The 21,261-nt window shown below is 56.0% G+C and overlaps 5 protein-coding genes across 15 annotated transcripts in view; 2 read left to right on the top strand and 3 right to left on the bottom strand.

Annotated features, from left to right (window-relative positions):
* Window positions 1–174: 174 nt before the first annotated feature.
* ARPC5L (actin related protein 2/3 complex subunit 5 like) lies at window positions 175–3,338 on the bottom strand. Its single transcript, XM_080561901.1, has 4 exons — window positions 3,036–3,338; window positions 2,887–2,959; window positions 2,366–2,542; window positions 175–927 (listed from the first exon to the last, which is right to left on the bottom strand). The coding sequence occupies exons 1-4, from the start codon at window positions 3,173–3,175 to the stop codon at window positions 865–867; spliced, it is 453 nt and encodes a 150-aa protein (XP_080418027.1). The 5' UTR covers window positions 3,176–3,338; the 3' UTR covers window positions 175–864.
* A 155-nt stretch (window positions 3,339–3,493) lies between these two features.
* On the bottom strand, window positions 3,494–7,109 carry PPP6C (protein phosphatase 6 catalytic subunit). Its single transcript, XM_080561900.1, has 7 exons — window positions 6,950–7,109; window positions 6,725–6,820; window positions 6,577–6,642; window positions 6,154–6,295; window positions 5,067–5,146; window positions 4,721–4,930; window positions 3,494–3,798 (listed from the first exon to the last, which is right to left on the bottom strand). Exons 1-7 carry the CDS (start codon window positions 7,022–7,024, stop codon window positions 3,550–3,552), a joined length of 918 nt encoding a protein of 305 aa, XP_080418026.1. The 5' UTR covers window positions 7,025–7,109; the 3' UTR covers window positions 3,494–3,549.
* RABEPK (Rab9 effector protein with kelch motifs) lies at window positions 7,107–9,731 on the top strand. 3 transcript variants are annotated; one of them, XM_080561897.1, is made up of 7 exons: window positions 7,107–7,236; window positions 7,328–7,473; window positions 7,557–7,709; window positions 7,868–8,029; window positions 8,381–8,530; window positions 8,922–9,071; window positions 9,339–9,731. In XM_080561897.1, the coding sequence occupies exons 1-7, from the start codon at window positions 7,181–7,183 to the stop codon at window positions 9,617–9,619; spliced, it is 1,098 nt and encodes a 365-aa protein (XP_080418023.1). In that variant the 5' UTR covers window positions 7,107–7,180; the 3' UTR covers window positions 9,620–9,731. The 3 variants fall into 3 exon arrangements, with proteins under 3 accessions (XP_080418023.1, XP_080418024.1, XP_080418025.1); XM_080561898.1 differs by lacking the exon at window positions 8,381–8,530; XM_080561899.1 differs by lacking the exon at window positions 8,922–9,071.
* Window positions 9,732–10,556: 825 nt separating this feature from the next.
* Window positions 10,557–14,909, bottom strand: HSPA5 (heat shock protein family A (Hsp70) member 5). Its single transcript, XM_080561885.1, has 9 exons — window positions 14,754–14,909; window positions 14,443–14,582; window positions 13,997–14,228; window positions 13,592–13,729; window positions 13,227–13,339; window positions 12,750–13,140; window positions 12,181–12,418; window positions 11,819–11,986; window positions 10,557–11,443 (listed from the first exon to the last, which is right to left on the bottom strand). The coding sequence occupies exons 1-9, from the start codon at window positions 14,847–14,849 to the stop codon at window positions 10,881–10,883; spliced, it is 2,079 nt and encodes a 692-aa protein (XP_080418011.1). The 5' UTR covers window positions 14,850–14,909; the 3' UTR covers window positions 10,557–10,880.
* Window positions 14,910–15,444: 535 nt separating this feature from the next.
* Window positions 15,445–21,261, top strand: part of GAPVD1 (GTPase activating protein and VPS9 domains 1) — a 32,152-nt gene continuing 26,335 nt past the window's right edge. The window contains exons 1-2 of one of the 9 annotated variants that reach the window (XM_080561877.1): window positions 15,445–16,508; window positions 19,604–19,692. The gene's annotated coding sequence lies outside the window, so the exon portion shown is untranslated. Of the gene's footprint in view, window positions 16,509–16,609; window positions 16,803–16,843; window positions 16,996–19,603; window positions 19,693–21,261 lie in introns of those variants that run through there. The other 8 variants (XM_080561875.1, XM_080561871.1, XM_080561874.1 and 5 more) reach the window with 8 other exon arrangements.

Below are 21,261 nucleotides of genomic sequence, written 5' to 3'. Positions count from 1 at the left end.
AGACAGAAGGGAATACAGCCTCCCTTCACAGCTGCTTCAGGTGGCGTACACAGGGCTGTGCCAGAAGAAGCAAGGCCCAGACTCCGCCTGCACTGCAAACTGAGCCCCGAGGGACGCTACAAACGGGGTGCTCTTACCTAGGCTGCTTGTAACGGATGCTGGAGACAACGCTGGTTTGAACAGCTGCATCTTTATTAATTTACTGACAGATTTTGTAGGGAAGTGGAGATCAGAGCACTCTTCTAGAGGTGGGCCCTTAGCTTAGAAGTGCTGTATTGTTTTTGAATGTGTCATACTTAGGATTAAGCCAAAAATACATTACTAAACTTGTATGATCCAAGAACTTTATTACCGCAGCAGGCACTTTACAATGAAACCAACCCCATAGCCCAACTAGTCCTTCGACCATATGTATATATATGCACACACACACATATATATATGTATGTATACACACAAACCCATCTTTCTAATAAACACTTCTTCCATTCATAAGCTGTCAGAATCTTGCATCCGCTAAGGCCCTCTTAAATAAGCAGTACAGACAGGATCTGCTATCACCACAGCTAGATTAAGCAGCATCTGCGAACACCTGTTCACTTACAGTAACAGGAGGCAGGAGGTTGCCTTCTCTCTGCCTTTTTAAAGTGATCAGGAGAATGTCTTGGCTCCTGTATGTGGTAGTCAGAATATGCAGGAATACCTTTGCTCTTTCCCCACCTTTGAGGTTAAAAGCATTCCAAGAGGAGGTTCCCGTAGTAGTTCAGTAGATTGCAATCTCTAATAAGGATGGACTGGTGTCGTTTCAGCTAGTTCCTTCTTCTGGCTCCAAAACTGATCGTCATCTTGGTTCGTTAATAGTCTTTAAACAGACTTTCTTGCAGTAAGAACTCTTACTATGGCACCTAGTCCACCTACTGCTAATGCCTGTGGGGATGGGAAAAGGAGAGAGGTGTTACTCCAGTCACACACAGCCAGCCGCCGCGCCGTGCCCAAACGGTATCGTAAAAGAACAAGCGTGTGTTTAGTAACAGAGGCGTAGATGGCTCTTCTCCATAAAACTGCTTTTCACAGACGGGCAGGTTGCACCTCATTCTACCCTTTTTTCCTTTCAACTCTTTAAAACAGTTATTTGGGGAAAAGCTATTTGTTTTCTCTAGACTATGCAGGCATTCCAGACATTTTAAAGTTTCATTCAGACACCAAACCGCATTGTTCTCGACAGCCTGCCAGGCTGGCAGCGGTTCTCTGGGTGCAGCTGATCCATCACACAAAGGGTGTGCGTCTGCCGCTCAACTCCCGCAGCTGCCTCCAGTCTGAGCAAGCCACCTCTTACCTGTACTGCCACAATGCAGGACAAAGGCAAAGTTTTAAATACTGCCCAGCCTGCTTCTGACCCGCCTTGTTCCTTTCAAAACAACAAGGAAGAGATGCTTACATGTGGCCACATGCTCTGAACGCAGACGTCTTTCCAGTCAGGACAGTCTTGTGCAATGTTACACACTGGGAGCACCAACCCACGGTTACCCAAAAACAGTCTCCGGTAGTACGAACAACAACAAAAAACAAGTCAAGCAGAAACCTGTTCCCTCCTGAGAACTTTCCTCTTCCTCCTCCTCACCTGGCAACGTTCTGCAAGGTTGTGACAGCTGCTGATAGCCAGTGCTGTGGTTAAAACCTGTGCAGCTGGGGGAGTCTGCAGTCGTTTCAGCAGCATTCCCACCGGGCAGCAGTGGCACAGAACGCTTGCTTCACGTGCCTCGCCCCAGCACAAAAAGCAGTCAGCTGATGGGCACAAGCACACCTGTCCTCTCTGTGCCCTCCGTACCCCGCTACGAGCAACTCACAGGAACTCCAGGCAGCACCGCCACGGCTGCCACTGGAATCCTTCCAGAGCTGGCAGAAGCCCTCACCGTGCAAACTAAGCAGGCTCACGAAATCCCGCTGAGCTGGGTCTCAGCGTGCTGACAGCACCTGGCTGATGGGAAGCGTCAGACCCAAGCCCCCCACTGGCCAAACACTCAGCTACAACAAACCAAGAAAACACCTCTCAGCCAGTTACATCCCTGCTCCCAGTCCTCTCTCCTTGGTGGGCGAAACCACCGCGCATGTTAGTCAGAACGTGCAACGCCTCCTGCAGCGGTCGCTGCCCTGCCACGTCTCACCTCTCTGCCTGGCTGAGGAAAGCTCTGAAATCAGGTAAACACTTAAAAAGTCCAAGCCTGAAGAGACCAAAGATAAAATGCAAGACCAAGGACTGCGCTCCTCAGGGAGGGATCTCACATACTTCTCCTCCCAGGGGCTCTCCCTGGCGGTGCCGTGCTGACCGCGGCTGTGCCAAGAGGGCACCGGAGGGGACACCTACCTTTTCGTGCCATTGAAGTAATATTGCACTGCTATTTTCTGTTGGCTTTTCAAATCCCTTATAAATATACTTCATTAACAAGTCAATGCCATTTCCGTCTAAGGAGTTCACCGCTTGCTCTATCTCACTGCTTTTAAAAGACGTGAGGACTTTAAGCATGGTTCCCTGGGCCTGCTCCTGCAAAGGGAAGGAAAACGAATCAGAGCCCGCAGAGCTGGAAGCGATCCCCGGGCCCGTGCCGGACAAAGCGTGCTCAGGGGGCCGGCGGCTGCTCTAGAGGACGGTTTGTTCGTTGTGCCCAGCAGGCGAACGGCCTTCACTTCGGGCGGGGAGAAGGAAGACGAGGAGGCCGTTCTGAGCTGGGCTTTTTGACGCTGCTTTCCCGGAGCAGCTCTCCGAACCGCACCGCCCGCCGCGCTGCCGCGAATGCCGCGCTTTAAGCCCCGTTTCCCCGCCCCGAAGCACGCAGCGGGCCCCACGCGGGTGTCACCGGGGCGCTTCTGTTTCCCCCCCCCCCTCACCTTGGTGTCCGGGCTGGCGGCGAGGCGCGGGGCGCTGCGCAGGGCGGCCTGCAGGGCCCGCACCGCGTCCCCCCTGCGGCGCTGCGAGTCAAGGACCCCAACGGCAGCGGCACCGCCCCCCGCCCCCCCGGCCGCCCCCCCAAGGATACTGCCGCAGCAGCGCCTCCGCCTCGGGGCCGGGCTCGGGCTCCGCCGGCGGCGCCTCCTCGGGCTCGTCCTCGAAGCGGCTCCCGTCGAAGCGCTCCACGTCCAGCCGGCGGAAGCGCGACGAGAGCGTGCTCCGCGCCATGCCGGAACCGGAACCGGGGCCCGCCGGAAACGGAACCGCCCCCTGGAACCGGCAACCGGAACCGGAACCCGGCTCCGGCACCGGTCCGCCCCCGCCCCGCCCCGCGGGAACGCCCGGACCGCGGCACCAGCGGCCCCGGCAGGGCCTTCGCTGCCGAAAGCCCCCGGAGCTCCCCCGGCAGCGAGGGGCCCCGCGGGCAAGGCCTCGGGCCAGGACTCTCAAATTAACCGGGGGGGGGGGGGAACGAACTCGCCGCAGGCTGCGCAACACGCAGCAAATTTCTGCAACCGATCAATAACGAGGGCAGGAGGCAGCGCGTCGGCAGCAAAGTGCTCAATAAAAATGTATTGCGGGGGGCGGGGGGCGCGGGGCGCTCAGAGGAAGTACGGCGTGGTCGTCCGCGGCGGGATGACGCGCTCCGAGTCTGGCACGGCGCGGAACAGCTTTGGTTCTCTCGTGTTTACGTCCTTAAAGACCATAATGGAGGCGATGTTCCCACAGCGGTAGCAGTAGTTGGGAGCGGACCACACTGTTACCAGCTTCTCGTCGAACATGAACTTGTAGCCTTCGTGAACCAGCTGGTGCGCTCTGCAGATGAGCTTTAAATTGTTGATGTGAACGAACTGCGGAGAGAAAGGAACCTCAGTGCTCCGCCCGGCACCCACGGCCAGCCCCCTCCCGGCAGGAGCTGCCTCACGGCCCCTGAGCAGCCCTGCCCTGTGAGCCCGCCCCAAGGCCCCTCTCCTTCCCGGCCCCCTGTCACGGTCAGGCTGCGCAGACGCCCCCAGCCAGCCCGGCAGCACGGCACTGCCGCCCCTGGGCCCCGGTGCGAGGGTCCCCCTGCGGCTGGAGGCAGCGGCAGCAGCGGGCTCCAGGCGCGGCGGGGGCAGCGCAGTGCCACGAGTGAGCCTCTCCTCTGGGAGCACGCCGAGGGCACGCTGGGGTTTTGAACGCTCAGCGGTGCGAACCGCTCCTTTCAGAGGCAGTCGGGATGCCTGCGGCTGCGCTGTCAGGGGTGTCAGTCCTTCCTCTGTAGAAGGACCTCAGAGAACAAGGGGCAGCACGAGGCTCTTGTAACGTTGCTGGCTCAGAAGCCTGGGAACATCAACATGTCTTAGCCTCGAGAAGTCTGCTCGCTGTTTTGCAAAGTAACAAAAATTAAGTGAAGAATTGCTCAGGAAACGGTATTTTTGTCTTCTCCCGACTCCTCAGCCAAGTACCCTACGCACTCCCCAACAATCCTGGCTAGTTGCACTGCACTGCGCTTTTTAAAAGCAAGATCCCTGTTCTCTCCTTTGGCAGTTTTATCCATGCCTTTAGGATGAAACAGCTTGTTCTTTTCAAGTGGGCTCAAAGGGACAACAATAAGGCACAAGCAAACCTCCTCCTCCTCCTCCTCCACAGCTTCCTTGCAGCTCCCGCAGGAGGACAGCTCCTCTCAGAGCGCCCCAGGCCACTCACCGCTCGGGTAATCGCCAGCGTTGCCACCAAGCCCCATGTCTCGTACCCGCAGTTGCCGCGCGTGCCACGCGGCAGCGCCCTCACCTCGTTCGTCACCTTGGCTCCGAACAGCCAGCCTGCGCCCCGCGGGCTGATGGCCCACGTGTCCACGTCCTCTGGGTCCGACCACACCAGGTCGCAGAAGGCGCCTTTGTGAGGAATTTCTTGATTGCGTTCAATGGTTCGAATCTGATCGAGCGTCTTGATGTCTGGAGACAGGCCGCCGTGCACGCAGAGGATCTGCTCGTCTATTAACTGGGGAAAGACACGCAAAACATTCAGTATTTCACTCAAACCCAGAGCGTTGCTGGTGTGGCCCTTAACGGCCACCGGTTCTGGAGGTCATATTTAGATAGTCTACTCGTGGTTTCACTGCGGCGTTTACACTTACAGCTGCTATTGTGAGCATGTCAAAGACTTTGGTGCAGTACCTCCAAGCGTTAGCATTTCCGTATTTGGTTTGGCACTCATCTGTCGAACAGAGAAGTTTTTCCTTCTCAATGGATCAGAAGAAGTTCAGGCAGTAAGATCAGAGGCAGCACAACAGAACTTGAAAAGTCGGGTGTATAATACAAAAATAACAACAAAAAAAAACACACAACCAGCCACCAAGCAAACACAACCCCGGTCGGGAGCAGCAGCGAGCAGCGGGTGGGAGCCGCCCCTCCCTGCTGCTCGGGCCCACCGGCAGGGAGCAGACCCCGGTGCCTGCAGTGTTCTGCTTACAGAGCAACGCGCGCAGACATCGGGGTCCCCAGCAGCCGATGCTTTCCCTGCTTCCCACAGACCCCTCGGCGCGAGGGCAGCTCTGGTTAAAGCTGTACAAGCGTGACACTGAAGCTGACAGACAAATGTCTCTTTTGAGCTTGGCTGACTGGTGAACTCGTTTACTCGTGCTCTTGGTGACGGTTCCCCAGCAGGACGCACGTCACAGGCCATGCTCGCTGCTGCAGGCACTACGATACTTCCCAGCATTTCCTCAGACTTTATCAAAGCCTCGCACCGAGGAAAAAATAAGTTCCCCAGCAACTTAATTCCCCCAGATTTCGGAGCAGTCATTCTGCTGCTCACTTCTTGTCAGGGGCATTTTCCCAAATGGGAACTGCTGGCAATACACGGCCTCCACAGCAAACTACACACAGACGCTTTTGGTTATACCTAAGGAGAATTACAGTAACAGCAGCGTTTGGCGTAGCACCTTTCATTCACAGACACCAAAGCACATTGCCGAGCAGAAGCACAAACAGAAAACACAGACGCTGGAGGAAAGGACGGGCGAGGTGTGGACTAAAACACCTTTACTTCACGAGCACAACAACCGCGCTGACAATGTTAACATTTAAGTTTTATTGAGTCTGTTTCCCCCCCAGTTCTGGAAAAGCCCCACGCAGTTCAAAGCGGGCTTCCCAAGGGAGAGGTGAGGCACTCGCTCACTGCGCGCTAACCCCCGCTCAGAAAGCATTGGGATGAGGACTTACCGTAAAATCCATACACTTGCGTTATCTGCCTGCTCTCATGATTGCCCCGTAACAGCGTGATACGATCAGGCCACTTAGCTTTTAGTGCAAGAAGGTAAGTGAAAGTCTCGAGACTATAATAACCTCTATCTACAAAGTCCCCCTGCAAGTCAAAAAAACATCGGTGAATGGACAAACGGAGCGGCGGGGGAGGCAGCGCGGGAACTCCCGGGTGCGCGAGGCACCCAGCGCCGGAGGGATGCGCCCAGGGGAAGGGGCTCCGGTCACTGGGATCGCGTTGGGGCACCGCGGTGCTGGGACCTGCGGGATCCTTGCGGGGGCCGGGCACGCTGCGGGCAGCTCCGGGGCAGCTCCGGGCAGCGCCGCAGGGCCCGGCAGCGGGAGGGGAGGGGCAGCGGGCTGGTGGGGGAGGGCCGCACGTACCATGAAGATGTAGTTGGTGTCCGGGACCTGCCCGCCGGTCCGGAACAGCTCGCACAGGTCGTAGAACTGCGGGGAGGGCGCGGGCTCAGCGCGGGCGGGCGGCACCGGGAGCCGAGGCCGGCGCCGGGCGCCGAGGCGCGGCCGTTACCTGCCCGTGGATGTCGCCGCAGACGGTGACGGGCGTGCAGACGGGCTGCACGTTGGACTCCTCCAGCAGCAGGTCGCACACGTAGTCACACAGCCGCTGCGGGGCGACCACAGCGGGCCGGGGCGGGGCGGGTCAGCGCCGTCGCCGCCCCCGCTACCCGCTGCCCGCCGCCCCCCACCGCCCGCCCCCCACCGCCCCGGTGCCGGTGCCGGCGCCCCGCCGCACCTTGAGGTCGTTCTCGGGCAGGTACTTGCAGAGCCGCGCGATCTCCACGTACTTGTCCAGGTCCAGCGGCGCCATCTTGGGATCGGCGGCTCGGGGCCGGAAGCGGAGCGCGAAACTTCCGGGCAGCGGCGCTGAGCGGTACGAGCGGAAGCGGAAGCGGAAGCGGAGGGGGGCGCGCTTCCGGCGGCGGCCCCGGGAGGGCGGCGAGGCAGGGCCCGGCTCGGCCCCGCCATGGGGCCGCCGCTGCCGCCGCTGGAGCCGGGGCGGCGCCCGCAGCCCGGCACGTGGTGAGCGCTGCCCCCGGCACCCCCCCGGTACCCCCCGGTCCCTGCCCCCTCCCCTGCCCCCGCCCCGCTACTGAGCGCCGCCTCCCCGCAGGTACCGGCTGCGGCCGCGCGGTGCGGGCCCCAGCGGGCGCGTGGGCCACGGCTGCCTCCCGGTGCCGGGCGGGCCCGGCCGCGTCCTGCTGCTGGGCGGCGCCGACCCCGACGGCGCCTTCGCGGACGCGCACGTCGTGGAGCTGGGTGAGCGCCGGGGGCGGGCGGGGCGGGGGCGCGGGGCCCTCACGGGGCCCTCGCGGCGCTGACGCCGCCGGCGGTGCCCGCAGGGTCCCTGCGCTGGGCCCAGGCCGGCTGGAGTGGGCTGCGGCCGCGCTACGAGCACGCCACCTTCCTGCCCGCCCGCCGCCCCCTGCGCCTCTGGGTCTTCGGCGGCGCCCACCGGGCCGGGAACAGGAGCTGCGTCCAGGCGCTGGACCCCGGTGAGTGCCCGGCCGCGGCCCCGGCAGGGTGGGTGGGGGCCCGGGGCCGCGGGCTGGTGGCAGCGGGCAGCCCCCGCAGCCCCCCGGCTCAGGCCCGGGGGTGTTCTGCGTTCCCCCCCGCCTGCCGCGTTGCCTTCTTAACGAAACGCCTCGATTAGAAACAGGAACCTGGGAGAGTCCCGCGGTGGCCGGCACCCCGCCGCTGCCCAGGACGTTCCACACATCCTCGGCAGCTATCGGGGACCGTCTGTACGTCTTCGGAGGGGGAGACAAGGGAGCAGAACCGGTCCGAGACCAGCAGCTTCACGTGTTCGACACAGGTACCTCTGGGTTGTTGTCGAAGGTTGGAAACGAGCACCCGCCAGGCTGCAGGTCCGCGTTCTGAGCTCGTCAGGGACACCCAAACACCGGGCCCCCGCCTCGGCCGCCAGCTTAACTGGGTGGACGGAGGCGGAGGCTGCTGATGCACGCTCACCCTCATACCGTAACTGGGAACTTGGACCAGGATGGCAGTGGGATGGCAACGCCACGGGTGTGCTCGCCCGGTGTCGTTATTGCTCTGTTCATTCCCCGGCCCCGCGTGCAGCAAGGAGAAGCATCGGCGGGGCTGTGGGACCGCTGCTTTGGGGGGCCCCAGGGCCGTTCCCTCATGCGGCCGTGCTCCATTGCAGCCACCTGTACCTGGTCCCAGCCGGACACCCGCGGTGATCCCCCGTCCCCCCGGCACGGGCACGTCGTGGTTGCAGTCGGGACCAAACTTCTCGTGCACGGAGGTTTGGCTGGCGACGTTTTCTATGATGACCTGTTCTGCATCGATACAAGTAAGGATGGGTACAGGCTCCTTGGAGCAAGAGCCGTGGTGGTGCGTTTTGCTTTCAGGGAGACCTTTTTGCTAAAAGATCAGCTCTGAAGTGTAGTAGACAGGGAAGCAAGGTCCGCGTGCTGCCGCATCTTGCTCAGCTTGGCTCTGCTGCTGTTTGCAGAGTAGTACCAAGTAATCTGCAGCTGCCTTTGCTTTCTCTTTTAAACACGTAACATTTATTTCCTGAGCTCAGAAAAGCAAAACCCTACAGGAACCCTTTTTAAAATAAAGGGAACCTATGATTTTGGGTAATTGCCGTGAAATACTTCAGTCATGCTAAGCATGACTGTTTTTGTGTTGTGGTTTTTTTAATAACATGTACCCGTAGGTGTGGTGTTTTCCTCCCACAGACGACCTGACGTGGGTTAAGATACCAGCCAGCGGTGATGTCCCGGGAGGACGGGCGTCCCACGCCTCAGCGGTGTTTAGGGACCACCTGTACATCTTCGGGGGGATAGGCCCGGCCGGGACCCTCAACACCACGCACAAGTACCACATCGGTAGGGAGGCCCCTCGGGACGTGGCAGTAAACACCGGTCTGTCTGAAAACGTTAACGCCTTCCGTTCCCAGGCTTCATCTTAGCAGCTGGTGTCATTGCCCTGGGACTACACCAGGACAAGACTAAACGCTGCAGCTGCTTCTCTCTGCTGCTTTTTTAAGGCTGTATGATGTTGCAAACTAGTCCGTGGTGATGGCACCACTCTAGCACGCGTCTCTGAGTCGGATGCGCTGTTTGTAGATGCGAACACATCTCTTTGCACTGCAGGGGAGCAGCGGTGGACGCTCCTGCAGTTTGAGGCCCCTCTGCCCGCGGGGAGGCTGGACCACGCCATGTGCGTCATTCCCTGGCGGGCCGGTGGCACTGCGGAAGAGGAAGCTGAAGAGGAGCCGCCCGCGCCAGCTGGGGGCAAGGCCAACCTCCTCCAGGGGAGCCGGGACGAGGAGGGGCTCGGTGAGGACCCAGTGCTGCATCTGCTGTTTGTGTTTGGGGGCATGGACACACAAGGGGAGATGTTCAGGGACTGCCTTGTAACCTTGATCGAGTAGCCCGCGGGCGGTCATTTCCGGGCAGGTTTTGTAGCGGCATCTGATCAAGTTCCTGCCCTCCAATAAAGGAGCTGGTGCTGCCGGACAGGTGGCGCTGCGCCCACCCCCGGTACAGCCGCCTGTTCTGCACGGTCATGCCTCGAGTCCCTTCGCAAGACTGCAGCTGGGGAAGAGCTTCAGCAGCAAACTCCGGGAACACCGCGGGGAGGCAGAGGCCTGCGCATCGCTTCTGGGCGGCTTTCTCCCTAATGCAGCTCTCATGGTCCTGCTCGGCCACAGAAACCTGCAGAGCGCTGCTGTTAGCTACAGCTTTCTGAAGGATAATTAAAGGGGTTTAATTAAAGGGGTTCAGCTGCCAGTACTGTGAAAGTGAGTGGGAAGCACAGGGCCACCTGTCCCCCACACCAGGGAGAGCCCCGCAGGCAGGAAGCAGGTACAAGAGCTGGACTTTGCTCCCCTGGTGTGAGGGGCTTTGTCATCCCCTAGGAGGGCTGAGCTTTCGGTGCTGCAGCGGGGGTTCAGTCCCTGTGAGCTTTGAGCTTAGCTTCCCTCAGACGCTTACACAGCCACACTCCAGCAGCAGCAAGTGCTGAGCGTGAGGAGCCTCATCCAACCGGGGCTGGGAGCTGTCCTGGAACAGGCAGCTCCTGCACAACAGGAGGGGCCTGAACCCAGCTCTCAGCACCAAACCCCAGCAGCAGGGTGACAGCTCTCAAGCCAGCACCTTTCCTTGGCAGCTTTCTTTGCATCAAACTCAAGTTCTGCAGCCAGAGCTCAGCTTTGTAGCAGAGCTGCTACAATTCGCACCCTCCCAGGGCAGTCTTACCCTGAGGAAGAAGGGTGTCAGGGGTTACCCAGCCCTAGCATTTAGGGCCCCCCCACTTCCTCAGTAGAAGGAGCAGCTGCTGCTCAGTGGCAGAGGTACAAGCTACAACAATCCAGTGTAAATAACAAATTTATTGTGGTCACTTCAGGTAGAAAAGTTCTCCACCAACTTCACATGACCGAGTTGTTAAATAGAACGCTTCCATGGCCAGTACTTCTACGCCCCTGTTCTCATTTACACGTCCCCCCCATGCCCTTCCCTCCCCAGACATCAAGCACCTGCTAACGAAAAGCAGTAAACAGCCACTTCGGGCTAGCATTTCCAGCTCCACTCACAAGTGAAGATTCAGTTACATTCCAAATTAAGAGTTCAATATTTTAAACAAGTGTTCCTGAGTCCAATATATACACACACCACATTCAGGGATGCCGGTATCTACAACTCATCCTTTTCTGCTGTTTCTTCTTCACCCGAGGGAGGGGGGCCTGCACTTCCGTAGAGCTTGCTAACAATGGGCTGAACGACTTCCTCTAGCTCCTTCTTCTGTGATTTGAAGTCTTCGATATCTGCATCCTGGTGGCTTTCAAGCCACTCGATCTTTTCCTCTACTGCCTTCTCTATTGTTTCTTTGTCTTCAGATGACAGCTTGCCACCCAGCTTCTCTTTGTCCCCAATCTGATTCTTCAGAGAATAGGCGTAGCTCTCCAGCTCATTGCGGGCATCAATACGTTCCTTAAGCTTTTTGTCTTCCTCCGCAAACTTCTCAGCATCATTAACCATCCTCTCAATCTCTTCGGGTGTTAGCCGATTCTGATCGTTTGTAATTGTGATCTTGTTTTTGTTCCCAGTGCCCTTGTCTTCAGCTGTGACACGGAGGATTCCATTTACATCTATTTCAAAGGTAACTTCGATCTGTGGGACGCCACGGGGAGCAGGAGGGATTCCCGTCAGATCAAAAGTTCCCAGAAGATGATTGTCCTTGGTGAGGGGACGCTCACCTAGAAGAGGCAATTACACAATTAGATAGTTCACAATTAGATAGTTTTTCCTTTGCTACCTGTGGTTTGCACTTCTTGCAAGACCATCAGCTTTAAGCTACATGCTTGTCAAAGCTGAGGTTTTAAATTCCACCTCGACATTTATCTTGATGCCTACAGTATCACCTCTTACTCTGAAGAGAAGCTCTTCAGAACGCAACCATGGAATAATCATGTTTGAGAGCTGATCTGCAGTTGATGCTGCTCAGAGCTGCCTCAGTCTGTTAACAGCCAGAGCTAGGTGTAAGTGTGAGAGTACCTACAGCTGTCTGACTGGTAGCAAGTACGAGTCTCAGCGAGATTCCAGCTGCTGCAGGGGACAGAGGCAGCACTTACCTTCATAGACCTTGATTGTCACAGTTGGCTGATTGTCAGAAGCTGTAGAGAAAATCTGAGACTTCTTTGTGGGAACAACAGTATTTCTTGGGATCAGCTTAGTCATCACACCTCCAACAGTCTCGATACCAAGTGTCAGAGGACACACATCGAGCAGTACCAAGTCACCTGTAACAAACAGGTCAAGGGGCAGAATGTGAGTGACTTCAGCTCCTCTTTGACAGAGTGCACCACTGTGAGGAGCAATCTGAGGCAGATGCAAAACTAATTAAGGACTCAGGAAATTCAGATCTACCACTATTTGTCAGTAACAATACCCACTATTCAGGCACTCCTCAAAGTGTGAATGAAGATGTAATTACCTGTATCTTGGTCCCCAGAGAGAACACCAGCCTGAACAGCTGCACCGTAGGCTACAGCCTCATCTGGATTAATGCCACGAGAAGGCTCCTTCCCATTAAAGAACTCTTTAACGAGTTGTTGTATTTTGGGGATGCGAGTAGAGCCACCGACAAGAACAATCTCATCAATATCAGACTTCTTCAGGTCAGAGTCTTCCAGAACTTTCTGGACAGGCTTCATCGTAGAACGGAACAGGTCCTGAGAAGACAAGAGTTAGGACAGTGAGACTGTATTCCCACACGCCTAGTCCCCAAGTTATGCAGGCTTAGGGTACTAAGAACTACCGAGTCCGATCATCAACAAGGCTTGTGTTCAGCCTCGATGGGACCTCAGCTGTCAGTAACATGTGCAGCCCCAGATGCCCGAGGAAACAATGGCTTTCTGCTTTTTAGGTCAAGTAGCAAGTTATTTAAATTCTAAGTTACTTATATTCTGCTGAAGTGTAAGGCACAATGTGAAGTCCTGTGCATTCACCAGCAGCAGTTTTGGGAGGGGCTGAGGAAATTTACTGTTAGTTTTCTAAGCTTACCATGTTCAGTTCTTCAAACTTGGCTCGAGTAAGTGTCTCAGAGAAGTCTTCTCCCTCAAAAAAGGATTCTATTTCAATTCTAGCTTGATGCTGAGATGACAAGGCCCGCTTTGCTTTCTCCACTTCCCGTCTTAGTTTCTGCACAGCTCTATTATCCTTCCTGACATCTTTCCCAGTTTTCTTTTTGTAGAGCTTGATGAAGTGTTCCATAACACGTTGGTCAAAGTCTTCTCCACCCAGGTGAGTGTCTCCATTAGTAGCCACAACTTCGAAGACTCCATTGTCAATTGTGAGGAGGGAGACATCAAAAGTCCCACCACCCAAGTCAAACACGAGGATATTCTTCTCACCCTCTCTCTTGTCCAATCCGTAAGCAATAGCAGCAGCCGTTCTGTTTAGGGAGTAACAAATTCAGGAGACTGATCTCTAGAGCCCACCCCCAGCCAACCAGCAGGCAAAGTGGTTTAGGCTACTTACGGCTCGTTGATGATCCGCATCACGTTCAGTCCAGCAATAGTACCAGCATCCTTTGTGGCCTGACGCTGAGCGTCATTGAAGTAGGCTGGCACAGTAACAACAGCATGAGTAACCTGCAGAAGTAGCAAGAGAAGATTATTAGAAAAATAAAGGAAAAGCTACACACCTTAGAAATGAGCATAGCAACGCCTGGAACAAGTAGCCCATTGTTCCTTATGTCCTAGTAAAACCCCACAGTCAGCTGAGCCGCCTAAGCACTGAACAAAGTTTATGACAGCAAGCTTAATCCTGAGATTCTGCCCAGTTATCTTTAGTTTTGTAAGGCAGCTGCTGCTTTAAGTTCTTGTTAGTAGCACTCAACTCACCTTCTTCCCCAGGTAAGCCTCTGCAGTTTCCTTCATCTTTGTCAGGACCATAGCAGAAATTTCTTCAGGAGCAAACGTTTTTGTCTGTCCACCACCAACATCAACCTGAATATGGGGCTTGGCTTTCTTTTCAACAACCTGCGAAGAAAAAGACATGGTGTCATATTCCAGCAATTCCAAAAGTTATTCCTAACTGCCAGATTGCTTCCTTCTCTCTGATAATTCAGTAAATCCTTTAAGACAGTTGATTTGAAAGCAGGGCTATAAAAGCCACAGGGTTGCTCATAAAAACGCTGATTTAATGGCCTTGCTTTTCTCAGGCAAGAGAGAAAGCAAGCAGCATCTGCAGCCTGTTCTCCTGACCCCCACCCACCCCCCCATCCACCACCCCGTAACCAGGCACACCTTGAATGGCAAGTACTTGATGTCCTGCTGCACCGAGGGGTCGTTCCAGGTGCGGCCTATGAGCCGCTTGGCATCGAACACGGTGTTCTCAGGGTTGGATGTCAGCTGGTTCTTGGCGGCATCCCCGATCAAACGCTCCCCCTCGGGCGTGAACGCCACGTAGGATGGGGTGATGCGGTTCCCCTGGTCGTTGGCAATGATTTCCACCCGGCCATTCTTGAAAACGCCCACGCTGCAGGAGAAGCGGAGCCGTCAGGCGGCACGGGGGCCTGCCCTCCCCTTCCCCCCCTCAAGTTCCGCTTCTCCCTTCCCCCTCCCCGTGCTCCGCCGATCTCCCCCCCCGCCCCCCCGGAAGCGCTCTCCCAGGCCCCCAGCCGGGCCCACGGCCCGCAGCCAGCCCACGGCCCGCAGCCAGCCCACGGCCCCCCACGCGGCCCCCCACGCACCAGGAGTAGGTGGTGCCGAGGTCGATGCCCACCACCGTGCCCACGTCCTCCTTCTTCTCCTCGTCGTCCGCCCGCGCGGCGCCCAGCACCAGCAGCGCCCACAGAAGATGCCTCATGCCGGCCGCTCGCCCCTCGCCGCCCTGCCGGGGAGCCAAGGGTCACAAAATGGAGGCGCCACGTGCGGGGCGCGCCGGCCCCGGCCCCCAGCGCAACCGCCCTGCCCCCTGCCCCCCGCCCCCCCGCCAGGCCCAGGCCCAGGCCAGGCCCAATGCAGGCCCCGATCCCCCCACCCCTTCCCGTCCCATCCGTACCGTGACACCGACCGCGCCGCCAACTGCCGCTGAACGCCCAGGCCGCGCCGCCCGCCCATATATACCCTCCGTTACTCCTGCGTGGAGGCTCGCCATTGGCTGCAGAGCCCTCGCTGGAGCGCGCCTATTGGTCGGCTGCCACTAAGCTGTCCTTCCTCGATTGGCGACGATCGCGCGGCCGCTCTGACACACCGGGCGCGCGCCCCTCCCGCCGCCCGATTGGTTCGTGCCCCGGCGCCGCGGGCCTATCAGCGGAGAAGCGTGAGCCAAGCGGAGGGCGCCCATTGGCCGCGGGACGCCGTCACGGCGGGGACGGGGCAGCGCCGGGGGGACGTTCTGGAAGTTTCCATGGTGACCGCGCGGCCCCGCCCCGCCCGCCGCGCCTCGCGCCTCAGGGACGGGACGGGGCGGGTGGGGGCACGGCCCCGCGCACCCCCGAGCTCCCGCCCCGGAGCCCAGCGGCAGGGCCGGGCCGGGCCGGGGGCTCGGGCGGTATCACGGGGCCGCGAGGTCGTTGGCTCCCCTTGGGCCGTGCCAGGGCCGAGCCGTGAGGGAGCGGCTGGGGGCGATGCACGGAGCCGCGGGGAGCGGGGCCGGCAGCGGCCTGCGGGCAGGGCTCGCCTCGGAGCCGCCCCGTGTGCGGGGGGGACGTTTCCTGAAGTTCTTCAGTGAGTGATGCTTAGCTCGTGGAAGAGGGCGGCGTCAGCACAGCCGTGTGTCCGGGAGCTGTAAAGAGCCCCTCTGGGTTCCCAGGAAGCCTGGTGCAGGCGAGGGGGCAGCTGCGTGCTGCTAGGCCTCAGGCTCGTTGCTGTCAGCTTTCCTGGGGGAGTAATGCCGTAAACACCCCTGGTGCCCTGTGGTGCTGCTGGGAGCAATGCTGACAGCCGGCTGCGTGGTACCAGGCGCAGCAGTTTGGTGACACGTTGTGTGGTCACGCTCGATAAACGTTTTCTTGTTGTATTTCAGTTTGCCAAGGTTGTTTCTAAAACGTCAGTTGGCTTTTTAGAAATCAATTGCATAAGGCATTCTCTTTTATCAGAGGAGAAAATGCAAGGCGGTACCTGTGCCAGTACGGAAGAGGCACACACATAATAGTTCAGAGAATAACAGATATAAAGCGTAAATGGGTGGCTCTTGTGCTGAGCTGGCCCTTGGAGGAGCTTTACAGACGATTTAGGCATAGAAAGAGCAGCCGCGGTGACTCAGGGACTTGCTTTCCTACCTACACCACCACCGGCCCCGTGCTGAGGCCTGGATGCCCGGTCCTTACCACAGGGCACCTGGGGGTATTCGCCAGGGTGTTCGCCCTGGGGGATTCGCAGCACCAGGGATGTCAGGAGCCGTGGAGCACAGCTGTCACTGCGCGCTGCGACGAGGTGCTGTGCCCAGGTGAACTCCCTGCGAGTCCGCAGCGGTTACGCTGCAAATGGCACCACTGACGTGTCTGCGATTACCTCTGTTTTTTCTTAGAGAATAAGCTTCTTAAATCCTCTGTCGGGACAAATTCTCACATAATAAGCGACATCCAACTCTTTAGCTTCCCCTAGCATTCCTGCAAGCGCAAGCCTAGAGGTACGCGCGTTGGGAGGAGCGGCCGTGTCGGCCGGGCTGGCAGTCCCAGCGCTGGACTCGATGCCCGTCCGCGCCGTGACCTCAGCAGTCGTTGGGCCGCCAAGTCGTGCGAGGCCGCATCGCGCCCAGCCAGCAGCTCCGTGCTCCCCGAGGCCGGCGTGCCAGGCGAGGAGGACGGGCAGAGTAAGAGTCCCCCCGCGCGGGTCGCTTTTCAGACCAGCGATCCCGGCCGCGCCGCTCCGTGCGGGGCAGGCTTGCCGCGCCCCTCTGGCGGCGGCTCTCCCGGGCTTCTGCGGCGCGCCGCTGGCTCCGCTCGCCGTCGGCCCCCGCTCCAAGCGGCCCCGGCGTCGGGACTACAAGTCCCAGGGCCCCCGGGTCCCAGGAGCGCGGCGTCGCCGCCCGCCGCCTGCGCAGTGCCGCGCCGGGCTCGGGGCCGCAGCGGGAGCCGGGCGGCGGCGGAGCCGGGGCGCTGGCCGGGTAGGGGCGCGCTGCGGGGGCCGACGGGCGGGGGGGGGGAGGAGGAGGAGGAAGAGGAAAGGGGAGGAAGGGAGGGGAAGGGGAGAGGAAGAGGAAGGGCAGCGGGAGGGCAGGAAGGCGGCAGCCCGGGCCTGGCCGAGCTCTGCCCGTTCCCGGGAGCCGAGCGGGAGGAAGGCTGCGCGCCGAGCAGGAGGTGCCGTCTCGCTTCGTCCGCGGGGCAGGGGCAGGGGCAGCGCGGCCGGGCTGGCCCCGAGGGGGGCGGCTGGAGCCCGGCCCCCGGCCCCCGGCGTGGCTCGGGGCTGCCCCGCGGCCCTCCCTGCTCGCCGCGGCGGGGGCAGCGGGCGGGCAGCGGGCGGCCCGGCAGCGCGGCTCCGCGGCGCCCGTCGCGTTCCGGAGCTTTACAACTTGCAAGTTGCAGAGCGCCGTGACTTCCTTCTTCTTTTTTTTTTTTTTTTTTTTTTTTTTAATTCTTTCTAGTAGGGTCTTAACGCTGGAGAAGTCGACCGAGCGAGTGTCTGTGTTTTTTCTTGCAAAGTCATGATACTGTGCTGCGAGGGAAGCGCCGTCCGTGCCGTTGAGATTAGGCTCTCACCCGGAGCGTGCGATGCTCTACTTAGCGATAGGTGGAAGGCTATTTTTGTGGACGATGCAGCTGACTCACAAGTGGAAGCTGCAGTTTGAAGATGATGGAGGGGGGCATGGCACAGACAATAGGTGAAATCCAATATGGTGCGCTTCCAAAAAATGGGCAGCAGACAGGACGGTGATTTTAGGAAACGCTCCTAGGAGCTGCTCCTCCTGGGGAGGGTTCCAGAGTGCTTGAGGTGCCGTACGGGAAGGTTTCAGTGTGTGATGCATCAGGTCCCGGAGCGTGCAGGCTGTGCTGAACAGCAGTCAGTCCCCCTTTACGGTGGATTGCAGCGCTGGGACGTCTCGAGATGAAGATAGGAACTGGTCTCAAGCAAGGAGGCTGGGAACGGGTTGTTTTTGTCAGCGACTTCAAGTTCTGCGCTTCTTCTGGCTGAAAGTTAATTAGTGTGACTCATTATGTAAGGGGAACCCCTCTTTCTAACAGCACAGGCAGCCGGAGTGCATTTTAGCCTAGTTGCGTGCTCCTGTGGATTTTTGCGCAATGCAATCATACCACAATTGACAGCTCAGGAGCCAGCTGAGCCTGAGCATTCCTGATAAGCCCTGTTAAGGGGCATGAGAAGCAAGGAGCTTGTTGCACGTAGATCTCATTGCATAGGCACTACGCTGCGTGTTGGCTGCAGAGCAGCCACTTTCAAATGAAGACACAAACTTGAAGAAAGAGTTTCAGCTTAATATTGACAGTCAAATTGTAGCAGATTGAAATGCGTTTTGCATGTTGGACGTGTTTTGAGATGGTGGGTATTGTAACGTGAGAGTTCAGCGGGTAAATCCGAGGTCATGGTGAACTATCCTGCTGAAAAAGGTTTTTTTGTTTGTTTGTTTTTGCTCAAAGTTGGGAGATAAGTTGTTAGCTTGTATAAAGAAGGCTTGTTAGTTGTTACTATAAATATTACCAAAGAGAGAGAGAGTTTCATCTGGGTAAACTAGCATGGAAGTTATTCAGCCCTGCTTTGGAATTCTTTTTCAGTAAGATGGAGTGATTTCAGCTTTGCCTTGCCCTGCCCTGCCTACATTAGATCTGCCCAAACTTGCTTTGGAAGTTGAGTCTTGCGTAGCTAGACTCAGGAGGAGCAAATAACCTTGAGCAGGAAGCGTTGGAGGAGGGAGAATTTGGTGTACTGGCAGTATCTGTGGCTTTGCTTAATCTCTCTTCTGTCAACTGAATTGCAGAAATATTTAATGGAGGTGTCGCTCGTTTCTGTATGGCACGGTACAAAACCGCATACTCTGTAAGTTCAGTACCTGAAGGTTTATGAGAGTGTTTTCCAGGAATTCTAAACGTGAGAAGCAATCCCATGGTTAGTCCCATATTTATCAAAGGCAGAGATTGTCTTGGGTTCTAATAAACTTAGGTCGTGCTGATGGCAGGACAAAACATCTTAGAAGCTGTCAGGTCACACAATCTTTGTGGTTTTGGTGGAGCGTCACAAAGTGGAATTGCTTGAATTGCTGTGATAAGTTTTTCATACTGTGCCACAGCTTTCAGTAGCTTTCTGAGCAGCCTTAGGAATTATGAAGTGTTTTCCTATGAAAATGAGATTACCGGGATTGAAAAATAGCTGGCAGATAGCAGGAGTTATTTAGTACCTGTTGTTTCTTCAGACACATCAGATTGCCAGATAGGTAAATTTCCTAAACTCTCTTTTATACAACTATGTACAGACATCTCTCATTTCAAGTTGATGAATGATAGTTTTAAACTAGATAACTGGGTAATTATGGACAGCTTTTTTATTTGTGAGAAACCGATAAGGTGATCTGATAAACAGCTTTCTGGAATTAGTACCAGCTGAAGCTGCTGCCGCTCTGTCTAACGTTGCCTTCTGCAGTGCGTTACCGAGTACGTAAGTGTGGCTAATTGCTTTTTAAAGCTCTCGTCCTGAGCGCTGGCATGGAGTGAATGTTGTGAAGCGTGGGAAGGTCAGAGAATACAGCTGTTGTCCTGTTATACCGATTGTAAAGGGAAGAGGTTTTCTGAGGGGAGCGGTGCGCTGTATAGGTGTATTCATGGTAGAAGAGTTTCCCCTTTCAGCTTAGGCTGTGTTCATATCAGTATCCAAACAGAGTAATAGCATCTGCATCTCGCCTGAGTAGGTTTTGGGGATTTTTTAATTTTTTTCTTTGACTGTGCTGCATGTTTTCTTTAGAGCCAGCCTGAAGCCTGCTGAAGCGCCGTATGTGTCGAACTACCAGCGTTACAGCTCTGGTGTTCTCAGACGTCGGCCAGACGCTGAAGGTGAAGACAAAGTTTTTTGCACTGTTACTTTCTATGCTTGTGTGATTTCAAAATAATTAACTTTTAAGAACTGGTAATAAGAACGAATGAGACGTTCCTCGTCTGCAGCGGTGTATTTCAGCAGCTGTCATTAGCTGTCAACATGTTTAAGTTTTTTGGAGGACTGTAAAGCCACGGAAGCTGCTGCTCCCTTTTTCTTGTACACAGGGCTCGGGGTGGTGTCATGCAGTCAGCTTCCTGCCCTCTGGATTTTCACAGCTCCTGACAAAATGGTGGCACTTGCTACCCTCCCACGGTTCGATTTCAGATCGGTTCTCCTCTTTCATTATATTTGGTGTTCTGCAGTAGCAATGGGTAAGAGACACGTGGGCCCTGGCAAATTGATAGGATGTTAGCGAGTGGTCCTGGCACCAGGATGTTTAGAAGTGCCGCTGCAGGTGCTAGCAGTCTTCTGAGCTGTGTGCTGTTCGGGGCCTGAGGTTTGCCATGGTGATTTGGAGAAGTAAAAAAACCTGCACAGCAGCGTGAAACTTGCCACGGTTACTCAGTGCTTACATGTCTCACACCTTCTCTGTTTAAAAAAAAAAAAAAAAAAGTGGCAGTGAAACTCTCTGTGAGAGAAATAACTTTACTAGTAAGTATACGAGACATCTCAGAAGCAGGTTAATCAGCATGTCCATTGTTGAAAGTTTTTATAATGAGTGACGCAAATAGAAACCAGTTGGGAAATTTGGCAAGGCAAAGGCACAGGAACGCAGGCTCTTCATGAGGGTCCTCCCTGCAGTCCCCTGCTCCTTCCCAAAACTTGCTCATAAGTGGGAGAACAACTTAAAATGGAAAGCGTCAACTAAAACCATTATGGTTTGGTAAACTGTGAGCAACTTTTAAGTCCAGCCCTATGGCGGAAAGCATGTGAAAAGGCAGAAGATAGTTCTGCAGATTGCAGAGTATGTATATTTATACACGTGGAACTTTTTTTCCTGGTTGATATCAACAGCTGGTAGTCTAATAACAAGTTTTTACTCTCTTTACAGACAATATCAAGTTTGATGCTATTTTTCTGCAAGCCGTAAAATTCTGTGGCTAAAATAAAATTGTTGCAAAAAGTTGGTATTTGTTTCTCAAAGAACTTTGGCAGTAATGTCAGTGTTTCTTTTTTCTAATCGTTTGTCTGAGACTGCCCTAGTTAGAACATCAGAACTACCGCATCCTTGAAGTTTCTCGCTTAATTCCATCTTCTGATAGGAAATATGCATGAGCTCTAACTGGTTAGGGTTGCTGGTTTGGGGTTTTTTGTTTGTTTGCTTGCTTTTTGTTTTTAAGGAGAGTTTTGTATATGTGTCTGTCTCTATTTGCTAGGAACGTCCTTTAAACCACCAGGTGTAATAATACTACACTTTTTTATGCATAAAGACTTGTGACAACATCTGTTTCCATCTCTGCTAGGGTTTTTGTTGTCAGGTAAAAAAACATAGAGGAAAGAACTTTATTGTGTGCTCAAGGAGTAGTGATGGTTGTCGGTGCACCTGGTTAGCAGGCTTTCTCCATTCACTGGGGAAAAAACAAGAA

This window comes from Anser brachyrhynchus (genome assembly GCF_964034855.1).
Source record: "Anser brachyrhynchus genome assembly, chromosome: 19".
NCBI lineage: Eukaryota > Metazoa > Chordata > Aves > Anseriformes > Anatidae > Anser > Anser brachyrhynchus.
Note: the sequence above shows the minus strand (reverse complement) of the source record. Positions and strands in the feature narration are given on the sequence as shown.

What these genes read in the sequence shown, in the direction of transcription:
- ARPC5L (XM_080561901.1), bottom strand. Translation starts at nt 3,175, where the DNA reads ATGGCGCGGAGCACGCTCTCGTCGCGCTTCCGCCGGCTGGACGTGGAG. An exon ending in CCGCCAGCCCGGACACCAAG is followed by an intron (nt 2,543 to 2,886) that starts GTGAGGGGGGGG and finishes TTCCCTTTGCAG; the next exon opens with GAGCAGGCCCAGGGAACCAT. An exon ending in TACTTCAATGGCACGAAAAG is followed by an intron (nt 928 to 2,365) that starts GTAGGTGTCCCC and finishes CCATCCCCACAG; the next exon opens with GCATTAGCAGTAGGTGGACT.
- PPP6C (XM_080561900.1), bottom strand. Translation starts at nt 7,024, where the DNA reads ATGGCGCCGCTGGACCTGGACAAGTACGTGGAGATCGCGCGGCTCTGC. An exon ending in ACATGCTCACAATAGCAGCT is followed by an intron (nt 4,931 to 5,066) that starts GTAAGTGTAAAC and finishes GTCTTTCCCCAG; the next exon opens with TTAATAGACGAGCAGATCCT. An exon ending in GAGCCAAGGTGACGAACGAG is followed by an intron (nt 3,799 to 4,720) that starts GTGAGGGCGCTG and finishes TTCTCTCCGCAG; the next exon opens with TTCGTTCACATCAACAATTT.
- RABEPK (XM_080561897.1), top strand. Translation starts at nt 7,181, where the DNA reads ATGGGGCCGCCGCTGCCGCCGCTGGAGCCGGGGCGGCGCCCGCAGCCC. An exon ending in CGCCCGCAGCCCGGCACGTG is followed by an intron (nt 7,237 to 7,327) that starts GTGAGCGCTGCC and finishes GCCTCCCCGCAG; the next exon opens with GTACCGGCTGCGGCCGCGCG. An exon ending in CACGCACAAGTACCACATCG is followed by an intron (nt 9,072 to 9,338) that starts GTAGGGAGGCCC and finishes TTTGCACTGCAG; the next exon opens with GGGAGCAGCGGTGGACGCTC.
- HSPA5 (XM_080561885.1), bottom strand. Translation starts at nt 14,849, where the DNA reads ATGGCGAGCCTCCACGCAGGAGTAACGGAGGGTATATATGGGCGGGCG. An exon ending in CTCTGGGGACCAAGATACAG is followed by an intron (nt 11,987 to 12,180) that starts GTAATTACATCT and finishes TGTTTGTTACAG; the next exon opens with GTGACTTGGTACTGCTCGAT. An exon ending in GACAATCAAGGTCTATGAAG is followed by an intron (nt 11,444 to 11,818) that starts GTAAGTGCTGCC and finishes TGCCTCTTCTAG; the next exon opens with GTGAGCGTCCCCTCACCAAG.